We start from the raw sequence: 14,604 nt of genomic DNA, 5'->3' as shown, positions 1-14,604 counted from the left end.
TTTTCGGCTCAACAGCAGTCTGCCCAAACTTTGTCTGCTCGGTATTCGCTTGATAAGTTTTTTAATGTTTATTTAATACTGGCAGTTGTGTTTCTCAGTATTTTCCCTTTTTGTATCAGGGTTCGAGACAAACATTAAGCAAGCAATTTTTCGAATGATTTTTAAACTTTTTTTTATTCAGCTTGGGTATGTTTTTTGGGCTGGCTTTTATGTGTTGCACTTGATTATGCATGATGCAGCCGGTTGGTTGAATGGATTGTCTAAGTTTGGCCATGACGAATGAGAGCGTGTTATGGTCTCCGCTGTCGTGTTGGCTCACTTTTATTTACCGCTTATTCTCCTATTAGTTGATTTTAGAGTAGCTTCTACGTACAAAAATACATCGAATTTAAGTAGGGCAATATAATTATGAAGATAATTTATGATTGATTCGCATTTTACCTGCATAAATTAAGGAAACATTTAGCAGTCATTATAATATCAACACGTATTATCAGAGTTTTATCACAGGTAAGGCAAATTAAGACCATTTCAGACCAATAAGTTGTTGAATAGAGTGTTTAATTTTCGCAAGAGAGCTCAAACAGTTAAAATTTGAGTGCCTCCATCTTTGCGGAGGTTTTTGTTCCGACCATTGAAAATGGGGAGGAACTTTGTATTCGGGTGTGTTTAGTTTTTTTCTTCTTTTGTTTACACGCAAAATCAGGTACCATAAATAATCATCGGACTGGGATGATTGATAGATCATATAAAAGACCTTTCAGTCGTGGTTCGAACCACGTTAAAAAAATTCCAGATTTTTTTTCTTGTGTCGAGAAAAACCGGTTTAGAATTTTTGATCTTAATTTGAGCGAATAAAGCAAGCGAGCAGGCTTAAAACAGTTGAAGTATGCCTAATTTAAGGCCTTATTAAAAATTAATTTTAAGCAAGTAAAATTATTTTTTGGAGTTTTGTAGCTTCTTTTTGGGAACCAAAAAATTCAAAAATTTTCTGCATTAAATTTTGAAAAAAAAATAATTTTTTTTTATTTTTAGTCATTTTTCTACAAAAATTTTTGTCCCATTTTTTATGTCAGATGCTCAAATTGTATGCCTAATGTATAATTTTACGTCAGATCCTTTTATCACATCAAGCAAAAAAAACTACACTAATTTGAAAAAAGAACCTTTTTAACCACCGTAGTTTTCTAAAGACTATGGTCGGAACATTCTGAGCTACTTGCACAGTAACAGGCTATCCTTGTCCTATTTTCTCTTTTTTGGAGAGTGCTAAAAATTACCCTTTCTACATGGCTTTAAAAAACAAGTAAATCTTTTTTCAAACTTTTCTTTTGACTTGTGAATAGAACAGGCTGTGGTTTTAGCGCTATGTTAAAACCTGCAGCTAATGAGCATACTGTTTCCCGTTTTCCCCAAACAGGATTGACAACTTTTCTGGGATTTTTATGGGGCGATCTTTTTTGGGACGCGGTGGTGAAGTGGTTACGTCTCCGCCTCTCAATCGAAAGGTCGGATGTACAAGGCGCCCCATGATCCGTGCTCGTTGCTTGCGGGTGAGGCAACATTACCCAGACGTGAAAAACCACAAAAATAAGTGCATGTAGTTCTTAAGCAGGGGCACAACAGCGGTTCGCCGTGATAAGCTGTACAGCTCGTATGCTGGTCCTTTCCCTCGTGGATAAAAAGGGTCTTAACTTAACTTAACTAAAAAAATGCTGATATTCTGATACTAAAATCAAAGTTTTAGTGAAACTTTTTGTTTGCAAAATTCAAATGCAATAATGTTAGTGACCGGCTTCCTCTTCAGCGGCTTAAAACTTTTCCTAGCAGGTAGTTACTTGATATCAATGAACGTGGTCTCAATGAACATCTGATGGGAATAGTTTTTGAAAAATCTTGAGAAAGTTTCGCAAGTACGTTTTTTTTAGCTGAGTCGCGGCGGCTATTTTCTACGAGAAAGTTTCTCGTCCATTATCAGTCAAAATTTCAACCGTTTACTTCTATTAGTTGTAGAGAACACGGTAGAAGCGTGGAAAAAATGGAACTTCTTTGTCCCAGAAGTGTAATAATGGTAAACAATTTAAGAACTGTGCAATTTTGATTTAATTATTTTTCAGATTACGGTGGTGTGATTTAAATAAAATTCTAAATCAATATCAAGTTGCTACAAGTTGATCCTTAATACAACCGATACAAGTTGATCCTTGATACATCTTGGATGAATCAGTGCCTGGATTGAAGTTGAAATAAATCAACGTGTTTGCTTTTCCTGTGGTATAAGTGAAATATTATGGTGCGTGTAGCCTTCGTGCACCCTGATCTTGGAATCGGGGGTGCAGAGAGATGGCTAGTGGACTCTGCCCTTGCTCTTCGGTCTCTCAACCACCCCTTCGTCATCTACACTTCCCATTATGACCCCAGCCACTGCTTCGATGAAACAAAACAAATGCAGGTTGTGTGCAAAGGTGAGCAGTCGAAATTACTATAAAGACTGTATTTAGTTGCTTACATGGATCTCTTTAACTATAACCCCCCTTTTTCAAAAGGGGGAGATTAGTTACTAGATTTAAAATTTTCATATGCTTAACCGTTGATTTATTTCGTTAGAGGGGGGATATTTGTTACTACTTACCCGAGGGGGGATATAGTTAAAGAGATCCGATTTCATAGTGATGACTACATACGAGTTTACGTGTTAGCTGTATCCACATGGAACCTTTTTTCAATGAATAGATTGTATAGCTTTTAAAAATTTGTACATCGATTACTTTGAAGTAATACACGCATGGATCTTCGATTTTTGCCAGGGCAGATTGCGAAGAAATCTCAATAGAATTTTTGAAGCAAGCGAAATTGATTAGCCCAAAAGCACTAAGTTGACGAAAGTGTATTTGCGCAACTGACGAAATTAAAAAAAAAAACATGTCTACTTCAGGCGACTGGCTTCCGAGGAGTTTGTTTGGTGGCAGATGTGCTGCTGTGTGTGCCTATCTCAGAATGATATACCTCGCATTCTACATAGTCCTCTTCTCTCCATTCACTCACGACGTCTTCATTTGTGACCAAATATCGGCATGCATTCCAGTGCTTCGGATGAGCAGGAAGGCCAAAATAGTGTTCTATTGTCACTTTCCAGATATGCTTTTGACGGCCAGAAAGACGATGTTGAAAAGAATATATAGAGCGCCTATAGATGCACTTGAGCAGTTTACTACTGGTTAGTCTACCATTTTCATTCATATCAATCTGAGACATCGAAATGTTAAGATTCTTTTTGCCTTGCGGCAATGTAACTCTACTTTGTTGATGCTTTTTTTTTCAGTTTTTTTAACAAGCGGTGCTTATGTGAGTTATCAACACAATATCCAAGTTATCAACACAAATCGCACATGTGTGTGAGAAACTTCTGTTATGCGTTTTCAATCGTCACGGGCAATACAGCGTTTTATTCCCGGAGTTTGAAAATCAATCGCGGGCAGCAGATCGGTACTTGATATTTTTGTTTAAGACAAAAGCATCCATCATTCAGAAGTAGAAGGTTTTTTGAGACATTTTAGCTTGTTGTGGTTTGTGTTTGTGAAGTTCAACCTCGTCTCTGTTAGATGATATAAGTAAACCTCCTTTATGCTTTCAGGTTTGGCTGACACGGTGCTGGTCAACAGTCGCTTCACTCTTTCAGTTTTCAGAGACACGTTCCCCTCTTTACAGCACAAAGCAGTAGATGTGCTATACCCCTGCATACACACGGAGTCTTTCGACTCCTTGGAGTCCAGCAATCAATCTGACTGGTTCGACCTGGATCCATGGTACAATAAGAACGATATATACCTGCTATCACTGAACAGGTTGCTACTTTCGATTAAAAATCGGTGTCAAATCCAAATTCTTGCAATTTTTCCGACTTTTATGTAGTTGAAATTAATCAAAGATGGAGGGTTGTTCTTTTCCCAGGAAATGACAGATAATGTTAAAAGCAAGTTTAAAAAATCGAAATAAATGGTTACGTCGGTTGCTACCGTTCTGTTGTTCCAGTTTTCTGTTTGCAGTAATTAAAACAAGCAAAGGAATTAAAGTAATAGTATACAGTTTTTCATCGATGTAAGTTCTTTATTCTGTTTTAATATTGCAAAACTTTACAATCATTTCAAGTATATTTTCTGAAAAGTTTTATGTTTAATAATTTTGATAGGTTTGAGCGAAAGAAGAATATAGCACTCGCAATCGACTCTTTGGCCCAGTTGCGAGAAAGTGAGAGGCTACCGAAGGATTTGAGAGACAAGATACACCTCATAATTGCAGGTAACCTACCATTTTGAGGGGTTTGTTATAGTCAATGAATGTAGTTCAGTTTCTTATATAGGCGGTGATTTTTTTTCGTTTTTTTTAGGAAAGGTTCAGGCGCATATTTTACTTCTTTTGCGTTTGACTTTCGATTTCTTTTTAAGTTCAGTTCATTTCTTTTGTTAAGAGGAAGGCAAACTCCCCTATTGAACAGCAAAAGTCTAATGGTCACGAAAAACGTGATTGTCTTCTAATTTAGAAATAGAATTTAATTATCAGATTTCCTAGCAAAATAAAAAAATTACTATTGATCCAGTTTTCTCAAATTGGGCTAATTTTTATCAAAAAAGTGTCACATAAATTGCTCTAGAAATTCAAAGAACTTAAGGCCATCTATTTGTTTTGAAACTCAAAAGTTGATATTTTTCTTCAATTAGCGAGCTTGCGAGTGCAGTGTATTAGTACGAAACCTTTTCTAAGCTAACTTGCAAATATAAGTGTTCATTAAAAATGTTCTTTGATTTGTGGCACGTTTGCTATAATGACGATCTGTAGGATTATAAATTTCATAGCATATGTTCTCTGCTTTGTTTGTGGCTAGTGTTTATGATTTATTAAGCGTCCGTAGCTGAGTGGCTATTACGTGAGACTCATAATCTCTCGGTGGCAGATCGAATCCGAGATGCAGCAGAATTTTTTTTTACTAATTCGAGGCTTACTTCTACTTTTTCTTATTGACTTTTTAGAGCTGCTTTTGCCGTGTTCTCGTTTGTGATTGCAATGCGCAGCTCCGCCTTTGTGTGGAACTTTACTGCAACAGAACATTTTGAGCATGGTAGTATTTAAATTTAGCGATATTTTTTTCTAAAATTTCTTTCCATGTTGGTAATAATTCTACCAACTCTAATTGTAAGATTCAATGAAAATTGTTTAGGCTCTCCTATAGGTTATGATATTTTTTTCATGAAATGCCTTAAGATTTTTTTCAGGCTCAATTTTGGCTTTTCGCGGTTTGACTTTTGGTTTATTTTCAGTTCATTTCTTTTGTTAAAAGCAAGGCAAGCTCAAGTTTGACTTTTCTTGGTTTGACTTTCGAGTTATTTTAAGTTCATTCCCTTTGTTAAAAGCAAAGCAAAATCCACTAGCGAAAGTGTAAATGTAAAGGTCACGAAAAACTTGATCGACTTCTAACTTCAAAAATGGAATTTTCTTATCAGATTTCTCATTTTTTTGGAGTCAGTGTTTTTTCCTGCTTACTTGTGTTAGACTCAATAGATTCTCTACAAACGACAGTTAACTTTTGTCTGAGGGGAGGACCATAAATAGCTTCAAATAAGCCAGCCACTAATGTTTCTTTTTCTGGAATTGAAAAAAAATTTGATTGCAGTTACAGCGAACCTAGTGTTATTTTTAGGACCAGTGTCTATAAATACAATCTGAAATCATTTGAATAGATGAATGTGAACGTACAATCATCGTGCAAACCTTAAATTTTTTCCATTTTAATCTTCCGCTGAAGTTTTCTGGAAAAATTATCAATTCCAAAAAGAAATGGAAAACCAAAAAGTGCTGTCTCTTAAATCGGGGACGATACCCTTGCGATAAGCAAGGGTGTTCTTATCGGTTACGATACTTTTTCCCGTAATTAACTATCTTCACAAGACTCATCTCCTGAGGCTTGGACTACATCAATGCGACCTGTCTAAGTTGCTCTAGTACCCCTGTTTGACGACAAAGCCGGGGAGTTTGATTCCAGTCGGGATCTGTTTTTTTTGCAGACTGAAAGTTTTTGGCTATCTTAGATTTTTGTCTGTCTGCTTATTTTTGCCGGATTAGTTCTTGCAGAAAAGACTTGTTGGAAGTTCAGCTTTTTTTTTCTATTTTTCCGAAAGCTCATTTAAAATTTTTTTCTGATGCAGATTGTTTTTTTTCGGGATCGTTTTTGGCCTTTTTTGCGATTCTTTTAACTTTTCTTGATAAAAACGTTTTTTACATGTTTTTTTTTTCAATTTTTATTTCCATTAGATTTTTATAACAGTCACTCGTTTTTGTATCGCAAGTGGTGGGAAGCTCACTTTCGCCTCTGTGTCCAACTGTCTGTTTGCTATGTTTTTTCTTATGCTGTAAGTTCAATTTGGAGAAGTTTTGCTGTAATTTTGATGTTTTTTTTTCAAAATATAAATTTATTAGCCTAATGTTGGAGTGTGTGATCTCGATGATTTTTTTGCTAGAATCAAAATTGTTTTGTTATTGTTCCGACCATTTGAAACATGGAGAGGAACTTTGTATTCGGGTGTGTTTTAGTTTTTTTCCAAGCAAAATCAGCTACCACAAATAATTATCGAAGAGAGTTGAGTAATATATCATTTTAAGCTCTTTCAGTCCTGATTCGAACGACATATCAAAAAACATTTCCAGTGTCGGGAAAAACCAATTTGAAATTTTTGATTTTTTGTCTAATTTCGAGTGAGCGAGCAGGCTTACAATTGCTTAATTTAAGCGGTAAAAACTTAGTTTTACTCAGCTAAAGTTAGTTTTTTTTTAGTATTTCAGCGCCTTTTCGGAAACAGAAACGTCAACAATTCAAGCAAAAAAGTTTGAATTTTTTTTTTGGTTTTTTGTTTTTCTAGTCATTTTTCTACAAAAATTGTTTTGTAATTTGCTTATTTTACTATGACTGTCGAATATGCCTCAGCTCTAGTTTATTTGTTTGTATTTTTTGTAAGACTATGGTCGGAACATTCTGTGCTTTTTGCACAGTACCCGGCTATCCTTGTTATTATTTTGTATTTTTGCAGGTGGGTATGACAGTAGAGTGGCTGAAAATGTGGACCATTATGAAGAATTGTGGAATCTTGCGCATTCGTACAACTTTTTAGCTGATGGTCTTAGTGACGTCGAAAATATAAACAGCGACGACAAAGTTCATTTTCTCAAGTCCCCTTCTCACATTGAGAAGTTGAGACTTCTTGACCTAGCTTCGGTGCTGTTGTACACGCCGAGTGGTGAGCATTTTGGGATAGTGCCAGTTGAAGCCATGTACATGCGGACGCCAGTTGTAGCAGTGAACTCAGGAGGACCTCTGGAAACGATTCTAGACGGTGTCACTGGGTACCTTAGTGAACCGGATCCGAAAAGTTTTGCCCAGTCTGTGGAAAAAGTGCTTCTGGCGAGGTGTGGTGATGAAGCTGAAAAGGGAGACGCGAATAAAGACGAAGAGAAAATGATTTCTAAAATGGGAGATGAAGGAAAGAAAAGAGTGGAACACAACTTTTCATTTGAGGCATTTGCGTCAAAGCTGGATCATTATTTGACTGCGAGAATTGGCTGAAAAAAAAATCTTTCAAGCGATGAGATGGTTGTTTGATTCGTCCTCGCCGTGAAAGTGGCGAATTATAACTAATCAATATCCTCTAACGTGGTGCTTGGTTTAAATCTGTATCTACTCTTCATGTTCCTGTAATCTTTCTTGATATTTGAACTGATTTTTATCAGACTAAAACAATTTATTAGGATTTGAAGAAGAATTTGAAATTATTATTTTTTTAAAACTGAAAAGTTCAACCTTTATCTAAGCTGTTTTAGATAAGGCTGGTTAAGTTAAAAATGGTCTAGTTTTTTTGTTTGAATTTCAGTTTAAAATAGAATGTGACAGACTCAAAATGGATAGATCGGAGGCTGATTTTTTGAGACAGCTGCTGCGGGGAACCGAGGGCGGATCTGTTGATACCTTAGAAGGAAGTACTACTATTGCTGCTTCTGGAAATATTGCCGGGAGCCTATTCCCGGAAGACGATTTTGTAGACACCTATTTGACCGACTATGACCCCTTCCGGCCGGAGATTGTAGTTACAGAGAAAGGCGCCAGAGCACTGTGTTACGGAGGATACGTCTATTCGCTGAACAAAGCCAGTGCGCACAGTATATACTGGGTATGCAGGGAACATGGTATGGGTTGTAGAGGTAAAGTGAGAAGCAGTTTGTCGATGGATTTGTTGAGAGATGTCAATCATCACAATCATGCTCCAAGTCCTGCCGAGGTTCGCCAAGTTAAAGCCAAAGCTGCAATTAAAAGCAAAGCCTCAGAGGCATACAAACCAAAAGAGAAATCTTCGAGTAAAAGCAAACCGGCAAATGCACATTCTAATGAAGTTACAGGTGCAGAACTAGTTAATATGAAGTTAGAGCCAAGTGGAAGTGGAGCAGCATCTGGTTTTCTGGATGACGGTCTTCTGTTCTTGGACACTGCAGCAGAAGAGCTTCCAATGGAACCAAGTGTTCTTGAAGAGGTGAACATAGATGGAATCTGGTCCATGACTAAAGAGGCCACGCCAAAGAGGTTTCTGCTGTACGACAATCGCAGCTCAGGTCAGAGTCGGCTACTTGTTTTCGCAACAGACGAGCAGCTGGGATACTTGGCTTCACAAACAAGGCTGTACATGGATATTAGTCCATCTTTGGCACCTTCATTATTCAAATATCTGGTCATTCTAATGACAGACTTAGGCGAAGAGATGATTCCTTTGGTTTACGCTTTTGCAGCCGGTGATTCTCCGGATATTTTTGAGGAAATTTTTACGGTGATCCTTAGCAAGTGCCAGGACCTAAGCTTACGATTAAACCCAATCAAATTTATTTTGGGTTACAACGTGAATTGCGTTGATGCCGTTAAGCGATTGTTCGGCAATGATTTTGCGCACGAGGGGAAGTTTTATCATTTGAGTCAGTTTGTATGGCATAGTATCCAGACTCTGGAACTGACGGGTTTGTGTCAGCAGTCGGAGACGTTCAGACTCATCTGCTGTGAGCTGGTAGCACTTGCATTCTTACCTCCCGATCAGGCAAGGAAAATTTTGATAGAAAATAATTTCTAGAAATATTAACAATAAACTGGAAAGGGCCACGAAGTAGAATTGAGATAAATGTCTCGAAGTAAAACATTATCTAAAGGACAGCGATGTGTTTGTTTAATATTAGAACAAAAGTTTGATTGTTTTGATGAAAATGCTTCCAATGTTGGTGTGTCATGTTTACGTATTCGTTCCGATCATTTGAAAATGGGGAAGAACTTGTGTTCGGTTGTGTTTTAGTTTTTTCTTTTTTTTTCCACGCAAAATCAGATACCCCAAATAATCATCGGAATGGGTCGTGTGATATATCATTTTAAAGCCTTTTCAGTCATAGTTTGAACGACATTAAAAAATTTTCCCAGTGTCGAGAAAAACTAGTTTAATTATTTTAATTATGAAGAAAATTTTAATTATGAAGAAAACTAGTTTTGGATGCTTAGCGCTTAATCGGCTGAAAAGCTCATTAAAATTTAAAATATCGTGCAAAAAATTTGAAATTTTTTTTCAACGTTTTTTTTTTTCATTTTATTCTTTATTAATTTTTTTGAATGCAAATATTGTCGAACATGCTTAATTCACTAATTTTCTACGCGATCACACCCCACTCTAAAATTGACACTAATTTGAAGAAACGTTAAAAAAATCTTTCGTTTTTTTAAATATGATCGGAACATTCTGTGCTATTTGCACAGCAACCGGTTACCCTTGTTTCGATTATATATTTGATCAAACTGGATTATGAATGATCAAACTGGAATTAAACAGGTGTGGGAGGGCATGGGCTTCATCAAACAGACGGCAATTCGTGAGTTAGAGAATGGAGCTATGAGGGAGGAGACACGAGGCCAAGACGGACATGCTTACTCTGAGAAGGTCAAGGAACTTCTGGACATGTTCGACACTCTGTTTGTCACAGGGCGTGTAAGTGGATAACCAGATTGTTTAAAAATATATGCGCGGATTTAAAAAAATGTAAATGCGCGTAGAGTCAATAGTTTTGATGTTAATGGTTGTTATTATCTTGATGGGAATTAATTTAAGCTAAAATCTGGCAAGGATGGCATTTGAAGTTTAAAAAATAAAATGATAATGATTGATATCGCTTAAACGAAAATAATTGGTTTTCCAAAAGTAGCACCAAAATCTGAATCGACGGTTTGAACGCGTTGATTCTTATTACTGTGTTATGATGAAAAAAATGACTTTGACTGCCTGCATTCATTTTTATCGTCTAATGTTTACACAAATTGAGAGTTCGATTGAATTAGTAAAGCGTCATATATTCGATGTCAAGCAAAAAAGTTTGAAGATTCAGCGATTCGTATGCTTCGATCAATCATTCATATGCTACTAGGTTGATATTTATTAAGTTGGGTGTTCGATTCCAGTCGTTCGATCAAAGACCTATTTTATCAAAGTGACTTGTTTTCAAATCATTTTTGTTTTTCAAATCATATAAAACAATTTATCTCCAATAACGGGTGTTCTTTTGAAGTTCCCGCTTAGAGTGATAGTATTGTTTTAAGTTATACTCAAACTTAGTTTTTAGGTAAGTGGAAAACAGAAGCCAAACGGAGACCTAGAAGTGTACCAAATGCCGCCAATGTTTCCAGTGGAGGCCTGGAATCTGTTTTCGAGGACACTCAATGAGGATCCAACAGGAAGGAACAACATTCTGGACACTTGTGGATCCCATCTAAGTTATGTGAACTCAGTTACGAAGCCGCATGTGTTCAAGGCACTCTCACTCATTCGACAGGAACAAAAGGTTTGTTAACCATTTTTCAAGCAAGCATGACTTACAATCTAGTCTTGAGATTTTTAATGATGGAAGGCAGATGTGGCGCATCTTTTGGCTGATAAAGGGTGGGAACTTTTCATTGGGAAATTTAGCCCTTGACGGAATTGAGATTTTTGTAATTGAGTTTTGGAATTGAGACTTTTGGGGAGCGGTGGTGAATTGGTTAGGTCTCCGCCTCTCAATCGAAAGGTCGGATGTTCGAGGCCCACCATGATCCGTGCTCGTTGCTTGAGGGTAAAGCAACAGTACCCAGCCCAGAAAAATAACCAAAAAATTGCATGTAGTTCTTAAACAGGGGCACAACAGCGGTTCACCGTGATGAGCTGTACAGCTCTTGTGTTTGTCCTTCCCCCGTGGATAAATGGTCTTAAGTGTTTGTATAACATAAATTAAAACCAGCATAGCGAACTTGCACATCCTGCGTTTATATTCTTTTCCAAATTGCGCTTTTTATTTTCTCTTCGCAGACAAAATTTCACACTTGGTATTTGAAATTCAGGTTGCGAGGGAGAAGTTGGCGTCGTTCAATGAGGGCGTGTTTCCAAAGAAAAGAGCCAAGAAGAATCTCGTTCAAGGTCAACAAAAACTGGCCAGCTTGTGCAGCCACTACGCCAATGGTCAACTGACTCGCGATGCCTTTCTTGCCAGCGTTGCCAGAAGCATCCGCATTGGAGATTGGTAAAAACTGAACAAAGATGAATATGAAACAAAACATAGAACGCAAGCTGGAGTTAGATAGGAGGTCGTTGATATCGTTTTTATTCACCGATGGAGATTTGTCCGTTGCAAAAAGTCCCCGGTGCTAAGAAGAAGAAAAAGAATATCAGTGGCCTGGAAAAACAGTTTGAAGGATAAACGTAACTCAACTTTGAAAACAGCGTTTGATGCTTCAATTTAGATTACAATTTTGTTCTAAAAGAAAATTGATTTTCTTTCTTGGTCCGTTGTGTTTTTTGTTTCGACGGTGCGTTCCGAAAAAAGTTTACCTGAAGTCGAAAGATACTACCAATTTATCAGGAGTCGTTTCTCAGGTTATCTATGGTTACTGCTCCTAGAAAACGTGACAAGATTAAAATATCTAAGTTTGTAGGCGAAGAGAAGTGGCCTAATAGTTGTGCTCTTATGTGTCTTCGTCTTAGTTGCCACATCTAAGAATATTTTTTTTTGCTGTACAAAAAAAGAGTTCTGAGGGGTTTCTTTAGAAAAAAGTTCTTTATTTTATCAAAAATTTCGGCATGAAGGGTTTCCACTCTATGAAGGGCTCAGCATTTACTGCTTGGTAAGTTGTGTCCGATAATAGCTCTGCATTCTTCTGTCTGGGCATGTTTTTTTATCTAAAAAGGTTATTGTATCATTTTGTTAGATCTAGTTGTGTATATTAATTACTTTTGCGGAAGAAATTGTCTTGTAATCGGGACCTAGACTTTTTGCCAATTGGCCTAGAGGTAACTTCGTCGTCTCTGCATCATACGGATTTTCGTTCATCTGCTAAAATTTTGTCGGCTTAGTTGCCACATCGCGGATTTTTCTTGTGCCGCAAGCAAGTATCATGGTATCATGTTTATTGTATTTTCTGGGATGAATTCAAATATTTGAAAGTTTTTTGAAATCAATTTTTTTCGGCTCAACTGGTTTCTAAAACTAAAATGTTTTTTTTTGTTGTGTTGCAAAACGAATTTACTCGAAAACTACTGTGCCTTTTCTCAAGTTAAGTGTTCAATCAGGAAATCCGGTTTTCATAATCATCTCTACTTCAGCGGTCTCGAACTGTTTTTCACAGAAAAAAAAATTGGACGTCAGAAAGTTTTTGAACTTTTGACCGTTTTTAGACACTTTTTGACTACCTGAGATAGACAAAAAAGCTCAATCGGAAGAACCGGTTGCGAAAATTCCTCACGCATAAGCTGCCATTCTTTGATTTTTTTATAAGCGAAAGGTTAGGTACTCGAAAGTTCATTCCTATCAATTATTTTAGTATAGAAACAACTTAAGTTTTGGGCAAAGTCCAATTATTGAAACTGCGCATTTCTTCCAGCATCAGTTTGAAAAATTCAAACAGTATCGAATAAGTACCTCCAGCGGTAGCTGGGCCCCAGTTGTCTGTTATCGAGACTACTAAACTCTTGGTTCATCTATTTTTTCTTTGGTTTTTGCATTTTTTTTTTCGTATTCTTATGTTTTTATGTTCGTTAAATCGCAAGTGTTGCTAAATAATTTGTTTCTTGCAAATTTCCGATATCTTGAATGAGATTGATAAGACTTTGGCTCCAAATTTTGAAATGATCAATCAACCACAACTGGAACTCATTTCGCTTCTTTGTAATACTTTGCTAAGACACTTAGTCTACCGTTTTTTATGCATGCAAACGCTTAACTTGTACTGTGATAGTTTTTTCCGACCTAACTTGAACTAATTAATGTTCAATTTCAGTTCCAATAATGGATTGAATAGCAATGTTTTATCCTCGTCATGAAAGCCAATTTATTGCTTTTTTATATGTACTATTAGATAGTGTTGACTTCTTAGTGCAGCACGGCGATGTTGCCTAGATGTAAAGGCAATTTACTAAATTTTAAGTGGTACGTTATTCGATAACTAAAGCTGATTTTGTTTCCTGATTGCCCTTGCGATAAGCAAGGGTATTGCAAACGGGTACTAGACTGTTTTTTCCCGTAAACTTTGTTCACAGGACTCTTGTCGTGGAGCCTGGACTTACTCATATGCTTCTTTTAATACAAATCCAAGTTCAATCAATCATCTGGCGTAGAGTTCTCGCATCAGCGTATCTACTTGAGACGGCAAGGGCTTGTGGTTCGATTTTGGCGTTGACCTGTTTTTTTTTAACCTGAGTTTTTGTGCTTTTTCTGACTATCGTCCGTCTGTTTATTTTTGTCAGCTTAGTTCCCGCAGCCCAAATTTTTTTTGAAAGTTCAGGTTTCTTCTAAGCTGCTGTAACACCCAAGGTTGACGACAAAGCCAGGAGTTCGATTGCAGTCGGGACATTGATTGTAGTCAGGAGTTCGATTGTAGTCGGCTCATTTCTGCCAGCTTAGCTCCCGCAGAAAGGACTTTTTTGAAAGGTCAGCTGTTTTCTAGCTTTCCGAAAGCTCCTTGTAAACTTTTGAATCATGCATGTGAATTTGTGTCGGTCATTTCGGGATTTTTCTGCGATTTCTTTGAATTTTATAACGAAAACGAGTTTTAAGGTAATTTTTTCAATTTTTTTCTCTTTTCCTTTGATTAAACCACAGTCTTTCACTGTTGCATCGCAATTAGTGCAAAGCTCAGCTTCGCTCCTGTGTCGGAAGTTGTTCCAGCTCAGCTGCGAGAATGATCGGACTGAAAGTTTTTATTTTGCAGATTACTTAACACCAATATTACAAATGGCACAATGAGATTTAAATGAACTCTTGATTTTATTATTATACGATTTATTTATTAGTTTTGCTACTATATCGTCTCAGTAAATTAATTCTACTGCCTTTAACTGCAAAAAAACAACAGGAAATAAACTAGAAAAAATTTAAATTGAAATAGGACTTTTTGACTTTTACTCCAATTCGAGTAGTCCGATTGACCTTGCTTTAATATAGAAACAGTGAAAATTTGGTATAATTCAAAAAAAAAAATCCGCCCATTTATAATACAATACTTTTTTTTAGTTGTGATAG

At 36.7% G+C, this 14,604-nt stretch overlaps 2 protein-coding genes across 2 annotated transcripts; both read left to right on the top strand.

Moving 5' to 3' along the window:
- The first annotated feature begins 2,121 nt into the window (after window positions 1–2,121).
- On the top strand, window positions 2,122–7,797 carry LOC134842180 (alpha-1,3/1,6-mannosyltransferase ALG2-like). Its single transcript, XM_063858397.1, has 5 exons — window positions 2,122–2,465; window positions 2,936–3,217; window positions 3,635–3,845; window positions 4,190–4,299; window positions 7,080–7,797. The coding sequence occupies exons 1-5, from the start codon at window positions 2,291–2,293 to the stop codon at window positions 7,610–7,612; spliced, it is 1,311 nt and encodes a 436-aa protein (XP_063714467.1). The 5' UTR covers window positions 2,122–2,290; the 3' UTR covers window positions 7,613–7,797.
- A 123-nt stretch (window positions 7,798–7,920) lies between these two features.
- Window positions 7,921–11,804, top strand: LOC134842119 (uncharacterized). Its single transcript, XM_063858312.1, has 4 exons — window positions 7,921–9,122; window positions 9,897–10,052; window positions 10,681–10,899; window positions 11,432–11,804. Exons 1-4 carry the CDS (start codon window positions 7,944–7,946, stop codon window positions 11,612–11,614), a joined length of 1,737 nt encoding a protein of 578 aa, XP_063714382.1. The 5' UTR covers window positions 7,921–7,943; the 3' UTR covers window positions 11,615–11,804.
- Window positions 11,805–14,604: the final 2,800 nt, after the last annotated feature.

Source organism: Symsagittifera roscoffensis, chromosome 3, assembly GCF_963678635.1.
Source record: "Symsagittifera roscoffensis chromosome 3, txSymRosc1.1, whole genome shotgun sequence".
NCBI classification, from domain to species: Eukaryota; Metazoa; Xenacoelomorpha; order Acoela; family Convolutidae; genus Symsagittifera; species Symsagittifera roscoffensis.
This window is presented reverse-complemented; position numbering and strand designations above follow the sequence as displayed.